Source organism: Pungitius pungitius, chromosome 6 (genome assembly GCF_949316345.1).
Source record: "Pungitius pungitius chromosome 6, fPunPun2.1, whole genome shotgun sequence".
Classification (NCBI taxonomy): domain Eukaryota; kingdom Metazoa; phylum Chordata; class Actinopteri; order Perciformes; family Gasterosteidae; genus Pungitius; species Pungitius pungitius.
Window position 1 is genome coordinate 17,354,841 of NC_084905.1, and position 22,818 is coordinate 17,377,658.

At 48.5% G+C, this 22,818-nt stretch overlaps 1 protein-coding gene across 2 annotated transcripts; it reads right to left on the minus strand.

Annotated features, from left to right (window-relative positions):
• Window positions 1–895: 895 nt before the first annotated feature.
• Window positions 896–22,489, minus strand: LOC119196412 (filamin-C-like). Of its 2 annotated transcripts, XM_062563019.1 has the most exons (47): window positions 21,554–22,489; window positions 18,830–19,078; window positions 17,179–17,276; window positions 16,320–16,470; window positions 16,036–16,154; window positions 15,833–15,910; window positions 15,576–15,738; window positions 15,276–15,476; window positions 14,997–15,113; window positions 14,235–14,372; window positions 13,949–14,075; window positions 13,736–13,866; window positions 13,441–13,640; window positions 13,215–13,328; window positions 12,965–13,108; window positions 12,708–12,831; window positions 12,334–12,494; window positions 12,135–12,225; window positions 11,858–12,027; window positions 11,641–11,758; window positions 11,284–11,546; window positions 10,572–11,169; window positions 10,184–10,357; window positions 9,285–9,447; window positions 8,878–9,206; window positions 8,648–8,771; window positions 8,372–8,528; window positions 8,086–8,275; window positions 7,953–7,976; window positions 7,594–7,835; window positions 7,399–7,498; window positions 7,063–7,203; window positions 6,797–6,925; window positions 6,508–6,681; window positions 6,213–6,377; window positions 5,879–6,082; window positions 5,634–5,786; window positions 5,409–5,531; window positions 5,025–5,273; window positions 4,657–4,929; window positions 4,430–4,567; window positions 4,164–4,279; window positions 3,227–3,359; window positions 2,971–3,147; window positions 2,620–2,838; window positions 2,048–2,275; window positions 896–1,577 (listed from the first exon to the last, which is right to left on the minus strand). In XM_062563019.1, exons 1-47 carry the CDS (start codon window positions 21,927–21,929, stop codon window positions 1,390–1,392), a joined length of 8,244 nt encoding a protein of 2,747 aa, XP_062419003.1. In that variant the 5' UTR covers window positions 21,930–22,489; the 3' UTR covers window positions 896–1,389. The 2 variants fall into 2 exon arrangements, with proteins under 2 accessions (XP_062419003.1, XP_062419004.1); XM_062563020.1 differs by lacking the exon at window positions 14,997–15,113 and having other exon boundaries at window positions 21,554–22,488.
• Window positions 22,490–22,818: the final 329 nt, after the last annotated feature.

Here is a 22,818-nt window from a genome sequence, read left to right on the forward strand (position 1 = left end):
ATGGCCCCCAGCATCATGTCACAGTGGAACTGGAGAAAATTAGCACCTAATTATAGGCTCCTCTCTGTGAAGAATGGTGCTGGTGCTTGTGGTGCGTGTGTGTGTGTGTGTGTGTGTGTGTGTGTGTGTCAGCGCTTGGAGGCTGGGTGGTTGACTCACCGAGGGGCTGTGGGACTTGTAGACCACGCAGAGGACACACAGAAGGCCATGGAGGAGACACAGGTGATCACACACACACACACACACTCGCATATGTGCAGTGGGAACCCACACAAGCGAGAGGCAAAAACTCCCTCCGTTCTGGTTGATTTGGGCCACAGCAGGGTCTCCCTCCACCCCCACGACGATGCCACAACAGAAGCCACTTGTGTTCCATCTATCTGTGATCCAACAGGATTAATTACACACACAATGAAAGCTGATGCCTCTGGTGTCCATGCTCCGCAGGCTCCCTTGTGCTAAGGATGAAGTAGTTAATCTTCACCAGGGAACAATGGAGATTTTGCTCTGGTGGATTTGGTTGAGACTTGAGACCTAGAGGAGAGCTTGACTATGCTGCCATCTTGTGATTGCATCTGGACAAATACAGGATGCTAATGAGAAGACTGAATGAATAACCTTGATCGTCTTTTGGGTCCATTGCTGAGTGGTGTTGGATTAATGTCGAAGTAATAATGTGATCCAATGTGCAACAGTATTCAAAACCTACTGTCTGTCAGATACAGGCCGGGTATTCAGTTGACAGACTCTGTGATGGAGCGACAACATTCCAACGGCTGCTCAGACCGAACAACCAACAGCGGTCGGAGAATAGCGGCATTATGAAACTGTGAAAATCGCCTTCCTCTCAAGTTGTGAGGTTCTGCCATCGGTGTGAGAAATCAAACAAATGCAATCACTTTTCTCTGAAAAGTTAGCCATTAAATCTTTATTAGGTCTGCAAAGACTTACCAAAAATAGGTTAATATAACAAAAAATGTCATTCTTCATTCTTAAAGCATACAAAACCATATTATAATACTGTCGATTACTCCATCGTGTCTGAGCATGCCGATCGATGTCACTCTTTTACAACACAACAGAGCACAGATTTTTAAGGAACCTAGTAAATCATCACTCAAAGAATCCACACTGTTTCCCTTTTACTTCGCTCTGAATGTGGATGCAAACTTGCATTTGTCATTTCCAGGGTGTTAAGGCAAAACTTTGGCACAATAAGATATTCTTTCATCAAGAAAACGTCAAACGGCAAATGTCTTGGCGGGTTTTTAGCGCGTGTTGAGCCTTGTGATCCGCTGAAGAGCGAGGGACAGCGAGGAGACGGTGGAGGGTCGGTGGAGGAGGGGGGGGTGGGGGGGGGGGGGGTTGAGCGCTGGTGCGGTTTGCTTTTTAGGACGCAACCACCTTGTAAGGGCTGCCGGGGATGCTGTCGTCGCCCCATTTGACGATGACGGTGTAGTTGCCCTTGTCCTTGACGGTGTAGGTGACGTTGTAGAGCTTGTTGCCCATGTGCTTGACGTACACCTCCTCGCAAGGGGTGTGAGGTCCATGCACGCCCACCATCAGCATGTTGGTGCCTGGAAGGAGGAGTAAGTGGGGGATTTAATGGGGTGTACAAAAAAAAAATGCACAGGTGTTTTGGCTTTAAATGCCACAAATCAACATTTCATAAGAAATCATGAAGTATAATGTAGGAGGTGTTGCTGGTGGAGAAAAACTACAATAGACTCATCAACTCATCAACTGGTTCTGCACTTCACCTCGACTGTTCCCCAGCATTTTATGGTAGATCTAATGCTTCATACACTCATTGACTCATAGAGACCGATATTTCTGTGAAGTGTATATGTACATAATATATATACTGTATGTATATGTATATATATGTTGTGTTTGTTAACGTATTCTATAGACAATGCGTTAACTTTTGAAGGCACAACTATGTCAGGTAGTGTTTACAGTCTGCTCATCTGTGAAAAAGCGGCTGACAATCTTGTGTTTTCACTGTGTGAAACAAAAGCTCTGTGTGCGTCTTTTATCTTCCTACCTGCTTTGCTGCAGTCAACTGTAAAATGGTTTTTCTGTCCGACAGCAGCCTTGGACAGGCCTGTTCCAAGACAAACCACCATGCTCGCATCCGATGTCAGCTTCGTTGAGGTGGTGGAAGATGACGAGCTGGAGCTGTAGGCACCGCCCACTTTGGAGGTCTTGGTAACTGTTTCCACCAAGACGGACGATGTCTCATGGAGGCTGTGTCCCCCAGAGAGCCGGGCTCCTGTGGGCGAGGCGCAGTGCGAGGTTATTAAAAGGCATCTCAGCGTATCAAATGAAGTGAACTTCTAGTTCTCGTGGGATATCTTCTCATTCTTGAGGGTACTTTAATGCCACATGCATTTTAAAATAAAGGCATCCGTAACCAAAAAGTGACAGAAGAATATGTTGATATGGCGCCAGAAGGAGGAATCTTTTATGTGAGATGTACACTGAGCAGCATGAGCAAAGATGACATAACATTTTACCGACTTTCACACTTTTTTTCAGAGGAGAGTTCGTTTCGTAATCGAGACACTTGTCATGTGAGATCCACAGATCAGATGGGAGAGTGACTGTCAAGCAGACCTGTGACTTTAGCTTTGAACGGGCTGCCCACTATGTGCTGCGGTCCTCCGTATTTGATGGTGATGAGATAGTTGCCGGGTGCCATGGGTGTGTAGTTGATCTTGTATCCTTCGGGGCACTCCCGACAGTCCATCTTGACCTTGGATGGCCCGTCGATGTTGACCGACAGAGTGGCGGAGCCTGCGTTACACGTGTTGACCACAAACTCCGAGGATGCACCTGGAAGAAAGAGGGCAGCGCAGAAGGAAAAGATGAAGAGACCGAAATGACTCGAAACAAGTAAAGAAATCACGAGCAATCCACGCTGATTTATCTCGAAATATGGTACGTATTAGTGGTGGGGACATCTACCTGTGGTTCCTCCCTGCAGTCCAGGGCCGTGTGCCGTCACCATGCCCGGGTCTCCGACCAGCCCCGGGTCGCCCACTCGCACGTTGAAGGGGCTTCCCGGGATGTGGCATCCGTTGAACTTGACGTCAATGGAGTGAACTCCATTCTCTCGTGGAATGAAGCGGATCGCGTTCTTGTCTGAACACACATCACAAGTAGATTTATTACTCCTGCTGCGATGCTGTCAGGTGTGTTTCATTGGTGCTACGGCGCGTACCGCTGTCGAGCTCGGTGACGTAGCATTCCTCCGAAGAGCCGGCGGGCGTGTGGACTTTGGCGTCGACCACGCCCCGAGCCCCATTGCGCTGCACCATGAAGGACGCCTCTTGGTTTACCTTCAAGTCCTTCTCCTACAAACGACAGGGAGGAATATGATAGGAATAAGTGTGCGTGGATGTGTGTGTGTGTGTGTCAACACCTCGAGGCACACGTAGAGGGTGACTCATCTTGCCTCAACGCAAATAGGTTGAGCATTCGGATTTGATAGGCTGAAAAGGTCAGAGTTTACAGCGAGGCGTTTAGTGCTTTGACCCTACGGGCGGGACGAGCGGTCCTACCAGACATAAGAGGCAGTGTGACATTTTAAAACGTTGGCCTGATATTGCACTTCTAGCGGTAGGAAAGCGCTGCGAAGTGGCATTTCAGTCAGCTAAAAATACATGTTTTTTTTTTTTGCATTGTTGCCAGTTTGTGATGGAAACTACGAAGGCAAATAAAAGAAGCTATCTGTGAAGTGAGGAGAGCAATATTGTGAGCTGTCACAGGTATCTTTGAAGGTGTCTTTACGTTCCGCTCAATGTGTTCTTGCTTTTGTCCTCTCGGAGAGAAACACAATTACGTAGACTCGCTGACTGCCCGCACAGAGCACAGCTCGTGTTGTGCGACTTTGGAAAGGGACAGTTAATCCAGCCCTTCGTCACTCGCCAGCATCACAGTATCACAGTCCTTGATACGGCTCCAGCACCGGCATTCAATTACACTTCAAGGGCAAAGTGCTCTGAGACAGAAGTACAGAAATATCTACAGCCACTCAAACGCTATCTTACATGCAATCGTTTTTTTTTTTTAAACCGCAGCATTTTGTTTTTCTTCTGTTGTTTTTTGTGTAACAAATGAATGTGACTCGTGCGTGTGAATACGCGCATCGTTCGTACCTGAAGGCTTGTTACGGTGAGCCTGCGGGCCTCGTCTGACAGCGTAGCAATTGGGACGATGAACGGGCTGTCGGGGATGTGCTCGTTGTTGAATTTGATTGACACCTCGTAGTCACCTGGGGGAAGCAGACAGGTCGTGTACTTTCACCATCCAATGAACTGAAAGGAAGTCTGGGAATATCGCTCAGCAGTTTTTGCAATTTTGAGACCGGAAAACCCAACTTCAGGGGGCAACTCCTGCATTTGTGGGCAACTAGAAGTTTTACCTGGTTCTTTCACGATGTAGGAGACGCCGCAGGAGCCGTCCTTTCTGTCCTCAAAGGAGATTTCGGCCTTGCTGGGGCCCTCCACGGCGATAGACAGACCGCCAGCACCCGCCTCCCTCGTCCAAATGCTAAACTCAGCTGGGGTGGGTGAAACGAAGGTACCAACATTTAATCAAACATTTAAAAGTAATTTCCTGAATAGAGTTTGGAGAAACAGGTGGACTTACATGGCGCTGCAGCCACGCCTCTTTCCAGGCCGGGTCCTCCCGCACGGACTTTGTGTGATCCTCCCTCCCCCATGGGCCCCACAGTAAACTGGAAGGGGCTACCGGGGACATGCTGGTCTCTGTACTTGACGTTGACGGTGTGGGGTCCCATCTCCTGGGGAATGAAGCGCACGCTGTAGGTGCTGCTCCCTCCATCCACTATGTCAGCGTCCACCGTTTTCCCACTGGGGCTGGTCACCTGAGCCGTCATGGCCTGAGAGCCACTCTCAACAACTGAGACATATGCAAAGGATGTGTTACCTCAACGTATATATTGAGCGGACAGTCAAAAACCAAAGTATGTTTTAAACATGTGATTTTCCACTCACCCTCGGGCCTGGCAGTGATGCCAGCAAAGCTGCTGAGGCTCTCTCTGCCCAAAAAGTCTCCAAAAACGTCCCTGAAGGGGCTTCCTCCTCCACCCAACTGGGTGCTTTCCTCCACTCGGACCTCCCGTTTGGTCTCTCCACCCCGGGTTTTGCTTATCTCCGTGCGCTCGGTGCGCGTGTAGGTGTGGCTGCTGCGGGTGAAAGTCCTGGTCAGCCTCTCCTGAGCCGAAACCATCTGGAACCAGTTTCCTACACAGGGGGGAGGGGCGGGTGGAGGGGGGGGGGGGGCACGATCCAGTGAGAAAACGAATGTGCATGTGAGCATTAATTGTACGACGGTTGACCGCTGCCCTCCAACCAGCTGGGACCGGCTGCTGGACTCACCTGGTATCTTGAGGTTAAGACCACACGTGCTGCCGACCGAGGCGATGGAAGAGGCCTGTCTCTTCCTAGTAATGCTCTCCTTCATCCGTCCTTCTCCGGTCACCTTCACTGTGAAAGGGCTTCCTGGAGGGCACAAATGAAATGAACAGGTTTATTTCATTTAAAAGTCACGTAACATGTTTGCTTTTCTCGTTTCATCTGTGTTTCAAAGTAAAAGATTCTTACCTGGGATATGTTTTTCAGCAAACTTGATGTTAACGATGTAGCTCCCAGGTTCTGTTGGACAGTACGTGACTCTGCACGTCCCGTCCTCCACATCTTCGCAGTTGATGTCCACTTTGCTCGGACCCTCGATTGACAATGCCAGACCTCCATAACCTAAAGGAAAAAGAGAAGCAGAGAGAAGTTGAAGTTTTTTTTTTTCAACCATGTTTACCGTTTAGGCCAAATGAAACATCTCTGAATCTTACCTGCGTTCCTCGTATCCACAAAGAATTCTGCCATTTCTAATGTGTGTGCCTCGTGCAGGCCTTTCCCGAAAGCCTTCACTCGGCTGGCCTCGCCGATCTCCGACTGTCCAACCATGATTTTAAAAGGGCTGTTGGCCACGTGCACCCCGTTCTTCCTCACGCTAACTTCATGCTCTCCCACCTCCTTAGGTGTGAAAGAAATACCTGCAAACATAACCATTTTTGGTCAATATGAAATCAAAAAAGAGAAGCAGTTAAATGAAATGTAAATGCATTCAACTTCTTATCTATGTCCCACTATTGCTGTTATTTTTCTGGCAGGAGAATATCTCACCGAGGTGTCTGTTGGGCAGTGTCTTGAGCAGGCAGGGCTCCTCGTTGCCTGATGGCGCTCTGATACTGGCAGTCAGAGAGCTCAGATCGGTCTCTGCGATCTTCAAGGACACGTCAGCCGCTGTGCCGACATTCAGCTGTGATGTCCTGGTTATGGCGTCATCCCCTTGATACAAAGACACGTGGTTTAGATAGCTGTCATCCCCTCAAAGCCTCATTTATAATGTAGACATGAAGACTATGAAGATGCATCAACAGCATGAATAGTTCCATTCGAGGAATGATTAATTCCTCACCGGTGATCTTGGCCGTAAAGGGGCTGCCAGAGATGTGCTTGTTGTCGAACTTGACGATGACGTTGTAGTCTCCGGGAGCTGTGGGCAGGTAGGACACAGTGCAAGTCCCGTCTTTGTTGTCCTTGCACGTGATCTCGGCCTTAGAGGGACCCTCGACTGCCAGAGACAGGCCACCTGAGAGGCGGAAAAAAAACCAACGTACTTTGACTTTTTCTGCGGTGCAGTGATGGTTTGCTGCACAGATACACCGTGAAATAGCAAATATCACTGCGGAAGTACGGTTCGGTACCTTCTCCTGCGTTCTTGGTGACCACGGTGAAAGTGGCAGCCCTGTTGACCATGCCGTAGCTCAGACCCGGACCATAAGCAGTCACCACTCCACTGTTCACGGCATCCACAAAGAACTGCAAAGGGCTCCCTAGAGGGATAGAGTGAAAAAAACAGTGAAACTGTGAACTGTGAAAGTTATTTACTGCATTTAGACAGCAAAATATCCTTAAATTATTAACAGTTTATTTGATGGCTCCCGTTGTTTTAATGGGCTTTGTTTCCAACCTGGAATGTGGTTGCCGTCATATTTGATGTCCATCTCGTGCAGACCTTTCTCTGTGGGCTGGTACTTTATTGTGATGGTGCCATCCTTGTTGTCGGTGATATGTGGGCGGCCGGTCTTGCCTGAAGGCATCCTCACCTCACCTACAAATGACGGCCATTTGGTGAAATGTCAGTGAGTTAAAAAAATATGTTTTGCTTGTGTGTGTGTGTGTGTGTGTGTGTGTGTGTGTGTGTGTGTGTGTGTGTGTGTGTGTGTGTGTGTGTGTGTGTGTGTGTGTGTGTGTGTGTGTGTGTGTGTGCGGAATTTTCTTTCCGTCTGAGTGCTGTTTGCGGCACCTGTGATTTCCCCTTGCTGCGGCATGAAGGGAACGAGGAAGTTAACAGGACGGAAGAGAGGGTCCACGGTATCGCGGGGAACAACGGGCTCATTTGATGCCTGCCAAGTCAGAGCGAAGAAAAATGGTGTTCACCATAACAGAACATCGCTCCAGCACACAATTGTGGCAGCTGGTTAAATCCTCCTTTACTTACCACCACATGGAAGGGGCTCTTGGGGATGTTCTGTCCTCCGAATCGGATGGTAATCACATATTTTCCAGGTTCAGGGGCGGTGTAGTAAATGTCAAAGGTCCCATCACGATTTTCCACCACATCCATGTCCAGCTCCATCCCTTGTGGGGTCTGCACCTTACAGGTCACCTTGCCTTTCCCAGCAGCTTTGGCGTCCACTGTGATTACCGTATCCTCAGAGGTCTGCAGCTTCTGCAGACTTGCTGTTAAGAGCAGAGGGGGAATTCAAATTAAGGATAAGAGCTGCTGCATGAATGCACGGATTCTAACATTTTCAAGTGCCACATAAATAAAAAAGAAAGAAAGCCTCTGGTACTCACAAACGCCATGTCCTCCAATTGAAACTGGAAGAAAAGAATGTAGATTTTGAATATAAATATGAAAATCCTGAGTTATAAGATATTATTTGTGTTTATTTATTGAATTCATGAATTCTCGGGGTGTCTTTTTCACCTGTGAGGTGACATTTGCTGGCGTCGCCTGTGGGCAGGGACTGGATGCGGTACGGGGAGTATGGGATCTCATCTCCTCCATATTTGATGGTGATGGTGTAGGGGCCCGTAGAGTCTGGTACATAGGAGACAGTGTAGGTGCCGTCCCTGTTGTCCTGGATGGTGGCATTCTTTGGCTTTCCCTCCGGGTCCTGTCAATAGACAACATTAAGTGGTTTTAAATGGTGACTTATATTTAAATATAAAAATAAAAATATATATATTGTGTGAAAGACAGCTGAACCCACCAAAATCTGCACAGTGAGCAGTCCTTCTCCGGCATCGCGAGCATCAATGGTGAACTCAACTGGAAGGCTTGCAGACACACCTTTTGTGTCTAGACCAGGACCACTGGCGCGTACCTTACTGGCATCATGTCCAGGCTGAGACATTACCTTGAATGGACTGTGGAAGGAGAAAATATCAAGAATAATTGCCCAGAAAAAAAAAAACAGAACTGAACCATTTCTGCATATAGTGACTGCTTGGCTTGTTTTTTTTTTCCCCCCTAACCTATTCTATACCTGTGTGGAACTTCCTGATCTGCATATTTGACAGCTACAGTGTAAGGGCCATCCTGGGCTGGGGTGTAGTGAACTGTGTGGGTGCCGTCGCCGTTGTTCTTCACACCAACCGGCTCCACGGAACCTGCAAACCAGACATTTTGGAATTAGACACCGACCTCCGACTCGCTGCTATCTGTCAGCTTAAAAAGCAGGCGAGAATTTTTCAAAGCCCAACCGCTCGTCCTCACCCGTCGGGCCGTAGAGTTTGACATCCAGCGGGGCCTGTCCGGCCTTTGTGCAGTCTGCCGTGAAAGCCTGAGGAACATGGGCTCTCACTCCGCCGCCCAGGCCTGGACCTGAGCACTTGACCTTGCTGGGGTCCACGGGGTCCTTCACTGGAACACGGAACGGGCTGCCAGGGATCGGGTGACCTCCGTAGTTGATGTTGACATCATAGTCTCCGGTAGTGAAGGGGATGTACTCCACACTGCAGCTGCCATCTTTGTTGTCCTTGCAGGATATTTTTGCCTCTGAGGCTCCCTCGATGGTCAGGCCCAGGCCTCCCGTGCCAGCGCCCCTGAGAGAGAACACTTTTATTTAATGTCCTCGTCCGAGTTTCCCAAAAATATCTCCTTTAAAGGTAATCTAACGGTACCTGGTCTCCACGGTGAAGCAGTTGGGCTTGTTGGTGATGCCTCCCTCCAGGCCTGGTCCATAGGCCCGGACCCGGGTCGGATCACACCCCTCCACCACTGACACCCTGAAGGGACTCTTGGGCACTGGCGCGTCGTCATACTGCACCTCAATCATGTGCATTCCTGCACAAAAACAGATGGCGGTTCAATGTCTGATGTCATAGCGCGCTGCCTGAATAGTTTCTCAGAAAGCAAATGTTTTCTTTTATTGCCTCTTGCTTTTAATTATGAGCGAGACAACTTCCCTTGAAGGGAGATAAGCATCTGTTTATTTATTAAAGACGCCATCTATGGCGCAGACGCTCTGGTGAACGTACACGCCATTACATCTGTTCCCTATTCATTATTCCGTTACAACATTTTTCTGACTGAGCTCTCTCAGTAGTGGTATATGCCAGGTTCCCTGTGATATTAGAGCACGTCTGGTGGTGGAGAAGTCCTCTGTGATCTCTCTGCTTTGTGTTATGGTTCTCTATTAATATCCCGTCATTCCCTTGCTGTATAGCTGTGTGCAGGCAGCCTTCAGCACACATACCTGCCTTGTTAAGAGCTTCTATTCCTCCGCACACTATTTATAAAACGGAGCCTGTCTGCCTCTCTACCTCCCTGCCCCTCACATCATTGCTCCAATGCATCATTCTGTATTTATACCCCTCTCTTTCACCTGTTAGTGATTACTCAGTCTGTCTCAGACAGCCTCCCTGGGATAAAACCTATATATCAATCCTTTGCAGATGGTTTTTTAATGTCACAAATTATTTACTTGGGTCTTCTTATTGTGCTGCTGTGCCATTGTGATCCTTTAATTGTGTGCATTAACACATTTAGATTACATAAAGTTTTTAAAAATGTCCCCTACCATCCTCGAATGCTGTGTACTCCACTCTGTAGGTACCGTCTCCCTTGTCAGTGATGAAGGTCTCGGTGGTGGTGCCCGAAGGGCTGATTATGTGAACCTTCACATGGTTTCCTCCAACCTTTTTGAGGGTGCGAGCGTCAACAATGAAGTGGGTTGTCACTTCTCTGAGGACTCCTAGAAGCGGAAAAGCCCTTCAGGTGATTTGTTACAAGTGAGCTCACTCATTTTAAACACCAAAGACATTTTAAATCCTTTGTCGGCGTTTCTCTGAACTTGTTGGAACACGACATATTCAGGCTGCAACTAACATGTCATAATCTCCTAATAGCTTGCGTCTTTAGAACCAGAGTCCAAACAATAAGTTTATGTTTTCTCTTTTTGTTTTTACCTCTGGGCTCCACTCCTGGCCCATAGACATGCACCCCGCTGGTGTCCACGGAGGGCTCAACCTGCAGGACTTTGGGAAACTGTGGAATCATCTGGCCACCATACTTGATCGTGATGGTGTGCGTGCCATGGAAGGGTGGGATGTATGTAACAGAGAAGGTCCCCTCTGCCGTTTTCTGGATGTGCACCTCCGCCTTTGACCCGGTCTCTGACACAATCTCAATGGTGAGCTCGGCATCGCCGGCCCGAGTGCAGTCCACGGTGAAGGTCGCCGGTTCCCCGGTCTTGGCCTTCTCCAGCCCCGGCCCGCTAGCCGTCACCTTGCTGGGGTCCAGGGCCGAGCGTACTGCGGCCTTGAAGGGGGAGCCGGGGATGTGTTTCTCGGCGAACAGGATGTTGATGGCGTACTCCCCGGGCTCGGTGGGCAGATAGAACACCGAGCATGTGCCGTCGCCGTTGTCCTGACACTCAATCTTCGCTTCGCAGGGGCCCTCCACAGTCAGGCCCAGCCCGCCTGCCCCGGCTCCCTTTGTGTCAATAGTGAATGGAGCCGGTTTACCCACAATGCCTCCCTTCAGGCCTGGGCCAGAAGCTCGCACCTGTGATGCGACAGGGGTCGGGGGTCAGTTTTAAAGGCGTGGGTTCACACAACATCAAAACTGTCTGTTCGGTTTCATGAGCCTCAGATAAGTAAAGGAGCATAGGACTTTTACCTTTGAAGGATCAGCAGGCATCACTGCTTCAACTCCAAAGGGGCTCCCCATCACCGGGTTGCCATCGTAGCTGACATCCACCTTGTACTGGCCCTCCTCGGGGGGAATGTACTTCACACCGTGGGTGCCTTTGGCTTTGTCTGATTCCAGCTTGCATGGGATTGGTCGGCCCGAGGGTGAGGTCATCTTCACACCCACATCGCCCTGTCCACCAGCGCCCTTTGTGTTGACCGCAAACTCCTGATCCTTCCCAACCTCCACTTCTGCAAGAGGGATTAATTAACAACACTTGCTGTGTTGCAATGTATTATATCATGGTAAATGCTGGAATATCATATTTTTGTGTTTGTAACTTACTGGTGTCTAATCCCTCCACTTTCACCTTTCCAATGTCCAGAGGTGGCGCCACTGTGATGTGGAACGGGCTCTTGGGAATGGGATCTCCTCCATGAGAGACCGTAATAGCCATGTTACCCTGGAAAAAACGAGGGAGGGAGCATTGATATTTATTGATTGTGAATAATCTCTGCATTCCGTTACAATGCTAATAGCTTCAAGCAGAGGCCTATTGTACCTGTTGAAGAGCCGTGTACTTGACCGTGTAGGAGTAATCGTGGTTATCGATGATCTCAAAGTCACGGACTGCCTCTCCTGCGCCTGATGCTGCGAAGTTCACCCCAGGTCGGGCCTTGCCGGCTCCCTTTGTGTAGATGATGAAGTGGGTTGGAGTGCCCACCTCCACTCCTGAAACATGCATTTTTTGTCATTACATAAAAATATTGTATTGCCTATACATTGGATGCTTTTGGTACGTTTGCCACGTTATGGTTCTTGTCGTCGATGGATCTCACCTGTCTTGTTGAGTCCGGGGCCCTCGGCTCTCACCTTACCGGCATCATGGGAAGGATCCACTTTGACTTTGAATGGACTGATGGGAATTTCCTGACAAAAGCATCATCATAAATCAATCCCTAAGACTAAACACAATTAAAAAAAAAACAAATCTACAAAACTCATCAGTCCTGCTTTTGCTGAAAAACGTGTTTTTACCTGCTCTGCAAACAGCACCATGATGGTATATCGGCCTGCACCCGGGGGAGTGTACTTGACGGTGAAGGTGTCATTGTCATTTTTGATGATGTCAAACTCAATGTCTGCCTCGGCCGGGCCGACCACCCCGGGGGCACACTTGATTCCAATGCTGATGTCCCCTAATGGTGCATAGAAATAGACGATCTGAATAAAGGCTCCACTGCCACAAGCTTTATCTTAAGTCAATATAAAATTCAACTTTGCCAGTTAAGCTGCACGGCTTTACTCATTTTATTAATTGTGTGCTTTATTGTTCTACATCCACACGATTTAGCACTTATTTCATGAAGATTTTTTGAAACCACTCACACCATCTCGTAGAACATGCTCACCTTGACCAGCTTCCCCACAGTCCACTGTAAAGTATGTTGGCTCGTTGGCCTTCAGCCCCGTCTTCTCCACCCCAGGCCCATAGACCTTGACTCTGTCTGGATGACAACCTTCTCCAACCAGCACCTAACGAATCCACAGTACACATGAGACAAAAGTGCAACTGCCGCAGTCCTCTCTCTTTATCCATTTTTGAGGATCTTTATATTAAACTGACTAAACCTTAAGGTATGTATGTGTACATAAACATGTGTCTTACCCTGAAGGGGCTGCTGGGCACATTGACGTCTCCCCAGGTGATGATGATGGTGTGCTTCATGGGCTTGACAGGGGTGTACACACAGAGAAATGTGCCGTCTCCCTTGTCAGTGATCTTGATGTCGATGGTGCAGCCTTCGGCGTCCTTAGGGTGATTCAAAAGAATGTCAGCTCTGCTCTCTGCATGCATTATCAATGATGTGCTCCTGTAAATAAGCAATGAAGGTTTCTTACACTGTAGCTTTTCATACCTGTGCGTAAATCTTGAGGTGACCCTTCCCGGCCATGCGAGCATCAATGGTGAATTCAGTTGCTTTGTTTACAATGACGCCAGCTGCTCTTAGCCCTGGACCATATGCTTTCACCTGCAACATTTTATTGATTTAATATCATTTGTTTAAAATAGGATCAATTAACCATGGCAACCTGCCTTTATTTATTTGTATAAACCGGTATAGTACAATGAGTGCGAGTAACCTTCTCAGGGAAGACGTCATTGGCAGCAGGAAGGATGTGGGCCATGAAGGGGCTGTCCTTGATGTCCTCGTCATCACAGACGACGTGGACAGCGTAGTCACCGGCCTCAGTGGGCCAGTAGCGCACATCACAGGAGCCATCACCCTTATCATCACACTCAATTTTGGCCTGTGATGGGCCTTCGATGGAGAAGCCTAAACGTCAAAAGAATTCAAAAGTTCAAATTTAGCACAATGTCTTATTCACTTTATCTCTGGATAAAATTGAGCTTTTTTTGAGCAGGACTCGCCTAAAGTTCCAACTTCGGTGCCGATGGCTTCTACCACAAAGTCAGCAGATTTCCCCACCATGCCAGTCTTCAGACCAGGACCCCATGCCCTCACCTTCTGGAAACCTGCCTCTTTGCCCACCTCCACTTCGAAGGGGCTAAGGAACACAAGATTACACATTATTACCTAGCACCAATGTGAATGTTAAGGGGCAGCTAAAGGCAGCAATTGATCCCTACCTGCGTGGGATGGGCTGGCCTCCCCAGGTGATGCTGACTGTGTATTTACCAGGCTTGAGGGGGTAATATTCACATTCATAGACGCCATTTCCTGCGTCTCGCACTTTCACTTGCTCCTCTGCACCAGCTGAGGATAAATAATAGTCAAAACGGCAGATATTTTAAGCCCTTTTTCATAATGTGGCTATGTGAATACCCTTCAGAAAAAAAAAACCTAATTGAATAATTCAAAAATATATATGAGCAGTTTGAAGTGATGCATCGAAGAAAGAGTTGTCCAACTCACTTGGTCCTTTGACTGAGACGCTCAGCGATCCACTGCCGGCTCCCTTGGTGAAAACTTTGAAGTCTGCCACCTCCTTTACTCTCACGCCTTTAGCCTGAAGGCCTCTGCCTGTGGCTCTGCAGGCATTGGGGTTTATTGCTGAAAGGAAAAAACATCAAGTGTGAAATGGAGAAATATTTAGCAAAGCGAATGGCAACGGAGAGTGGCCTGCAGTCGACAGCAATGTTAGTAGCAAACACATTAAAATGTCCAATTTTACAGGGATTCTTTAAAGCTTGACTGACGGGACCTGCAAATGAGAGAGATGCTTTCTGCATCCTATATAACACACAGTGCAGAGTGTTGAAGGTTGTTGGATTTTGAAACATTTGCGAGCACCGAGGGAGCGTCTGACAACATTTCAGTCAGTCGAAATGTTGACTGAATGTTGCATGATATGATAGAAGAAACAAACATGTCGACAGCACAAGCAAAGATATTCAACAGAGAAGAACGAATTAGGCGGAAATGCAATGTGCAACAATCTGTACATTATTTGTACCATCTTGCATCCAATCCAATCCCTTTGAACATAGCAAAACCATCAAGCTGCATGACGCAAGAAGACGAGCGGGCAACCAAGCACGGCATTGAGCCGCGGCATCCGAGTCACGGAGAAAGCACAGAGGGCGTCTGCAGGGCACGGCGTAAGGACAGTTTTCGGGGGAGGGGGAGATATGGCTGAGCCATGGGCACAAGCCCCTCCCAGCAAGCCATACTAACTTGGGCGGCCAGGCTTTTGGGGGGGTAGCCCCTTTCCACCCTTTGCTCCGGGAAGGGTGCGCACTGACTGAGGGACTATCTGCAGTGGAGCTCCAGGGGGAGGAGCAATGGGCGGAGCTAGAAATGACAGATAGGAAGGGTTATGGTCTGGACTGAGTGGTTTGTTCCCAGGGAGAACGATGACTTGTGATGGATAGATCCCCCCCGACACTAAAAGCATGAAATGAAATGCGATTTGTCTGACAGTCATTCACAGCAGCGACAGATTGAAGAGCTCACCCTCTGTGATGTTGACGGTGAAAGGGCTCCTGGGGATCTCCTGGCCTCCAAACAGCACGTGGATGGTGTGAGGCCCTTCCAGCATGGGCCGATAGGTGCAGCGGAAAACACTGTCGCCCTTGTTCTCCAGGAGGAGCTCCACCGTGTCCTTCTTGCCCTGAGGATCGACGATCACCACACTGACGTCGCCGTTACCAGCACCTGAGTGGGACGGTGAAAACGATCACTTAATGAATTTGCCAGCCTTTCACCGGACCACATTCTAGTTGTGTGCGCGGTGGTTGAATTGTTCGTGCTAACCAGCTGTGTAGATGTCAAAGTAGGTGGGTTTGTTCGCCACATTGCCGTTGGTGTCCAGGCCTGGGCCCCTGGCATGGACTTTGCTGGGGTCGCCCATATCCCTCGCCACATTCACTGTGTATGGACTCTTGTCAATGTCCTGACCTGCAAACAGCACTTTCACCTTAACAGAAAAAAAGGCAAGGAAAAGTTAAGATCCTTTAAATAGTGCGGTTTGCTCGTGTTGTGCTGAGTGACGTGTTGACTTAATGTTTTACCTTGTGAACGCCTTCAACCTTAGGAACATAAGTGACAGTGTAGGATCCGTTTTTCTCCCTGTTGGGTTTGACCTTAGCCTGGAGTACACAACGAAAAGTAAAAGGGGCTTGGATTAAATGAGATGCTACACTTGGTGAAGTTGAAAATGAGCAAGATCATCTGCGTCACTGTACTCTAAATTCGTCTATCAGGTATAACTTACCTCCTCTTTGTGTCCCTCAGGATCCTCCACATAGACCAGGACCTCGCCACTGCCGGCTTCCACAGTGTCCACGGTGAACACAGCTGGTTGCAGCACCTTGTTGCCATGAGGCTCGATACCTGTCAAGTAAGACAAATTATGGGGTGATATATTTTCTGCAAGGTTTTGTGCAACTTTATCAGTAACAGGCTTAACATTATTAGCAACAGGCAAACACATTTATCATTTTCAAACGAACTGTTGCAAACTGTGCAGGTGTTCGTGGCTACTCTCCAGCTACCTACCAGGCCCATAGGCTTTGGCTTTGTTTGGGAAAAGCTGTTTGGGCTTGAGAGAAGCGCCAGGCTTCAGCTTTGCCTTAGGGAACTGAGACAGGTAGGTCATCACTGAGTGCTCGTCCACATCCGGGTCCACAATTTCCTCAGGGGCGATCACCTAGAGCACCGAAAGACAGAAAGTTCATAGTGTGCGTAGTAAAGTTAACATCACAAACACTCGAACTTATGTTTTCACGTTTACATCGATTATGTTTATACAACTGTCCCTTATCAAGCATTGCGTGATTCAATTCAACAACTTTTTCCCCCCACCCCCACCCTTCGGGTCCTGTCTCGATTCCAGCACTTGTTTACCTGTCCATCACAGCGCGCTGCACAAAGCACCCTGGTTATATTTAACCCCAGAACCGCAGGGTTACAGATTGTTGCCCTCAATAAGCCAGACAGGGGGATTTATCTTGAGCCAGACCTTTCCAGCATCTCCTTAACGCCAGCACTCTGTACACCAGCCCTCGGGGGCGCAGAGCCATGACAGGCTCCCCCTGACTATCTCAACAAATGCTAAAGACAAACAAGTAAACAACTCGAGAACATATACAGAGACGTAGAGTCTCACAAACAGGACCGGAAATATTGCATTGTGCCTCGGTGGGAAAATTCACACCTGTTTCGGAAGGTGGTCTCTCCACAAATTCAGGAATCTGAATAAAAGTTTTGTATGTGTCTTGGTGCTTGCTTTAAACTATGTTGCCATAAGAAAAATTAATAAAAGGTCATCTCTTATCTTGTTGCATTGTCCTATGAGATCAACTGAAGCAATGTAAAAAAAAAGCCTGTTGTAGGTTACATCTATCATGCATCTTACCTGAGGCACACCCAGCCAATCGTCAGCCTGTTGCATGGCTTCTTTGGCATTCTCCACCGGCTTGTTTGGATCCCAGTCGGACCAATCAGGACACAAACCTAACAGAAAACAAAAAGGACAATTATACAATTCATCCAAGACAAATGTAGCATTGCGGTGCTGTTGCTATAATAAGGCCACTTGGGCTGCCGCTACTATCTGGCTAACACCTCCAACTACAACATTGCAGGACCTTACCCACGCTGCTCCGCTCCCGTGAACCCGCAACGGAATCTCGACTGTTCAAAGGCTCGAGGCGCTCTGGCACTTCCACTGTGGCTAAAGCTGAGCACTTCCGTGCCACTAATGCCTAAATTGGATTAGTATTTCTGATGGAGTGGCCAGTTGCTCAAAAAGGCCCCTACAGGCGCACCACAGAATACTATCATCCAATTAACAGACACGGGGCCCACAGTATTAACAGGGTTGAGTTTACATGAGTCTGCCAGGGAGGAGCGAGCAATAAAATCTGTGTCGAGCTGTCGGTTGGGAGGCACCAGGGTGGGCCTTGATTCTATTGGAATTCTATATTCATCAAAATGATGTCAGCACTGCAAAGCAACAGCTTCATGGCTCATAAGGCCACATCACTGTTATGCAGGCTATTAATGTTGAATCTGAGCATTGTGAAGTGATAGCAGATCAGTCTGTTAAATATTGGTTTATTCGTGGTCTTTGTATATTTGTATCTAATTTAAATTCAGAGCTTCTGTTTTTCGTTAAAGAGGGAGTTTCGTCAGTAACCCTGCTGTTCGGTATGATCCAATGAAACAACAGCACCTTGTATGGCCAGTGCCGAAGCACAGTGTTTGAAAGATGCGCCTCCGTAGATCAATGGCTTATATAAACACCGTTAAACAAAGTTGCTGCTCCTCCACCTTTTGCAATGTGAAGCGCAACCAGGAGAGGACTAGCATGTTCGGTGCTGGAAGCTGCAGCCTGCACTGGCAGCGACTCAAACTGTGGCCTTGTGGCCCTTGGATCCGTGGCTTATAGGCACCTCCCTGTGACAGATAACTCACTGCATTCTGATGGAGAGCCAAGCATCCCCCCTCGACAGAGGAGGAGGAATGGTGCCCAAATTTGGGAGTGTTGTGTAGCAGCAAGGCTATAAACACCGACGCCGGACCTGGGCCTCGGGCCCCGAGACAGTGAAAGTGAACGTCTCAGTCAGCGTGGGGACAGCTGGCATGGACGCCCCCCCCCCCCCCCACACCCCACCCCAACCCCCCAGACCATTAGCAACTCCTCTTCAATCCACTGACCCAACCTGCTCTCCAGAGACAGATTACACTGACAGAAATCTGAGTCTGGATGGATGTGTGTGTGTGTGTGTGTGTGTGTGTGTGTGTGTGTGTGTGTGTGTGTGTGTGTGTGTGCGTGTGTGTGAGAGATACAACAGCCCTCATTTCTAGTTAAAGGAGTAAAAACTCTCCTGAGAAGGTTCTACTGATGAAAGATACACAGACTGACGCATGCCTGACCTCAACCCCCCCTAGCAACCAAGGAAAACTGCTATACACAACAAGCCTCTCAGCAGTCACGGCACAAATAGTGACTCAGCACTTCCTCGGGCCCGCGCGCTCAGCAGAAGCTACTACACACGTCTTACCAGGGGCGCAGTTGTCGACCAGAGCCCCCAGAGCTTTGCCATCCCGCCAGTCACGGTTGAAGTTGTTGATGGGCAGCTGGGGCACCTTGTTCTGTATCCAGCCCAACAGGCGCTGCTTGGGGGTCAGCTTCTTACTCTCCTCTTCGTCCTCGTCGTCCCACATGGGCATGGAGATAGAGTAGTGGAGGATGAGGGTCCAGATAAGACCCAGGATCAGCTTTAGATTCCCATCCACGATGGCTTTGCTATCTATAGTTGGACAGTAGAGACATAAGTGTTAAAGAGGAGGGGAGATTTGGGCAATGTACAAGTATATTGGTTTGCATTGTGTATGCTGTCATGACAAATCGAGACACCCCAGAGCTCAACCAAAATAAATCAAGTCCTTGTGTCTGTACATGAATGTATTATATTAGAACAGTCTTTTGACATGCTGCACAAAAAACCAATGACTATTGACTGCTGAGGAGGCAAAAATCTAATGCCCCGTACTGCTTTCCCCCGAGCCCCTTTCTGTGAGACAGCTGTCTGGCTGAGGACCCCGGACGATCTGTCATCCAGTCACAATGGCACTCTGAAGACAGTGACAGCTGAGGACACGCGGAAGTGTATCCCACTCTACATAAACACCACTTGGATTTCAATTACGTCCAAAACTTGTAGCGCTAGAGCGCAATCAATCAAATTGGTGGAGATTAGATTCATTGACAGCGAGCATGCCGCTCATTCCCCGGAGTTCTCTGAGGAAAAGTTAGCAGAATAAGCCATTTCAAATCCAACTCAATTCAGGGTACCAGCCATTTAGAAGAACCTCTGAGGAACGCTTGTCTGTGATGTTTTATCGACTAATCTTGTGTGATACACTTAATTGAGTAAGACTTTAATAACAAAGCTATTCATCACAAGACTGTTTTATCGAGCGTATTTATCTGTCCATAGATGAGGTCCTCCTACCAGAGGGGAAGGTTTGTCAGCTCGCCGTTTGACTGGCACTGGCAGGTGGTACGGGAATGACACCGTGCGGTTTTGCGGGCCTTCAGTGTCCCGATCTAATGGCAACTGTTTACTCCATTTACACACCGTGACACATGTGCGACTAAGCCTGCGGGGAATCCGTTTTTTGTGTCTTTGGATCACTGAGACGTTATCTCAAGAGGTCTGGGTTGACCCACTAGAGCCGCTTGGAGGGAGACGGCGGGAGGGGGCAAAAAATGCCAGGACTTCTATTATCACGCCCTATTTCTGTCAAAACAGTCTGTCCTGGTGTGTGTCTGCACAGCTGGGACAACGGTGCGGCCCCCCCACATTGACATATTAAGTCCTCGACACACTGTCCTGGACGCACACCGCGTTGGTGTCTGTGCTAGAGAACCATTGCCCCTCTGGGAACAACAGGAAATTTGAGCTTGCCGTAATCCACCCCGGTATCATCACACACACACGCACACAGTATATCACAGTATATTTTAGTATATTCCGGTGGACACACTATGGCCTTCACAGTCCACCGGCCAAAGCTTCAGCCACGCCGGGAATTTCCATCGAGTGTGTGGCAGGGGCATTGGTCACCAAAACAGAAAAAAAACTCTGTCAACGTTTGAATAACTTGCAGATGGAGTTGTTGACAGGTGTACAACTAAACCGTAACCTTTACTCTTTCAATGTGTGTGCTTTTCATATTGACTTCTTTCTCCTCAGTTGTCGAAGTTTAGAGGCACTCGGCTCACTCTCGCTGGAGTCAGGACTTCTTCTGGTGACATTGTCGGATGTGACACATTTCCACAACAGGTTGTTGTAACTTCAGCTATCTGCACCACAGTTTGATCCCTAAATCCCTCCACAGTTAATCCTCACCTCACTGCAGCTGCTGATGGCCACAGACAGCAACGAGCTGTCAGCAAAGAGTCGATCTGACCTCTGACCGGACACAGATAAGAGTGTATGTGTGTGTGTGTGTTTGTGCCTGTTTGCGTACAGGGGGGCTAGGTGTGTGTGACTGCCGTCAACATGTACATATAAATTGCGTCATTCTCATTAGCACAGCCCTAGTGAATTTCAAGCCCAGTAAGTGTGTAGTTTACCACATCGCTGCAGCAGGAATACACCTAAGCACACAATGGAGCCACGGGTCCTTGGCCCTGACACAAGTAAATGACCTCAGTGACACCCGGTCTGCAGGAACTTTCCAATAAGCTGTTGACCTCAGCTCAATGCAGCATTCCAGAGGCGAGGGTGCTGACAGACCCAACTGTGTTTACCTACAATCCTACTGTAACCGCCGCACACAATCTGCACAGAGCAGCAGCCGTGTAAGTATGGCACGCTCTCAAGCACTGATACACTGATATGTTCTGATAACACCGGGCCCGGTTTTATCAACCAATCACAGCAAAGCTGGGTTAAAAAAAAAAAAGAAAGAGAGAGAGAGTGATTTCATTCTCTGCTCAGGTAGAAGGGGAATCAATGTATCTTTAGATAGAACATCTTTTTTGTTGCTATAATAATGTGCTGAATGGTTTATACAGCTCCTTTAAAATGATACATATATATATTGAAGTTTTTTGCTCTCCTGGTCAATATTTTAAACGTCAAAGCATCGTATTCGCCACACTGTCAACTATCATAAAGCCATCCTTTTTACAACTAACTCATTATAACATGGTGCTTTTTGCTGATTTAATGTTCGGCTATATTTCCCCACCGTGTTGGTTCTACAAGTCTTACCGATCGAGACCAGTTTGATGTGTTCTCTGTCCAGGAACTCGAGCGCCACGGACACGTTCTCCAGTTTCATCTGACGGAAGTTGGGTCTGGAGTGGCTCTTTCTGTACATTTTCTTCTGGCTCAACACTTCAAGCAGCGAAATTAGCTTCAGCCCGTCGGTAAAATCCCGCTGCAGGTCGGTGACGGTCTTGTTGACGCACTTGAGGTGCTCGTTGCACCACCTGGTGAAGGTGTTCTGCTGGATCTTCTTCCATGGCGCGTCCTCGGCCAGGTCCTTCTCCGTGGCTGGCATCTCGTCGTCCTCCTCGTCCCCGAAGTCGGTGGCCTGGTAGTACTGCGGAGGCAGCTGGTCGTCGCCGTAGTTGTTGCTCATCATGTTGGCGTTTTCCGAGTCCAGTTTTATACCTCGCTGACACTTAGGTGTTGGATTGTGCGCTCGGCAGCGCAGGAGACTTTAGCGGGTCGATGGAAAGCGCGTCTCTCGCGGAGAGGAAAGTTCAAACTTGAGGGAGTTCAAAAAGCTGCCTGGAGATTTTTCAGAGGTACTCGCGAAGAAACAACTCTAGCTCTGGACAGTGATCGATTAAAATATCCAATCTACAATAAGGGCAGGTCGATTGGCACCCTCCCGACAAGTAGTCCTCCTCTATTACGGCCCCGAGAAAAAATGTCCCCTCTTCTTTTTTTTTCTGGGAGAGGTGGTGGGGGGGGGGGGGGAACCGGGATCTCGGTGGCAGGTGAGCTGGAGCAGCACTGTTAAAGTTGACACTGAGCGTGTATAACTTGAAATGTCGAGAGGGGAAAGAGTTTGGTTTTATAAAGGACCCGGGGGCCCGCGTCACTCGGCCACTGTGATCATGGTCTATTTGCTGGTCCGTGAGGGATAACTCGAGTCGGGGTCGGTTTACGGGGAGGATGCGATGGTGATTGGCCAGAAAGGCCAGGCAGCGCAACAGTTGCGGCATGCACTTTATTTTTAGGCACTCCTATTTGAGAGGCTGGGGGGGGGGGGTGGCACTTGACTGATTGTTGCGAATGTGTGTCATGCTCAGGATCCAAATGGCTGAACAATTGGGCTAAGAAAAGAAAAGGGCTGCGAGCTCAATAGATGTTGCGGTTTTAAGTGGAGAAGTTTGATTTCGCACGTTAATTGATGCCTTGGAGATGAAACATAATTAATAAGGGATGTCGTCACCCTGCTAAAGACACTACACTGCGTGTGTTTCGCAGTTATGTGCCACCCCAGAGTGAAATGCATGTCTGTG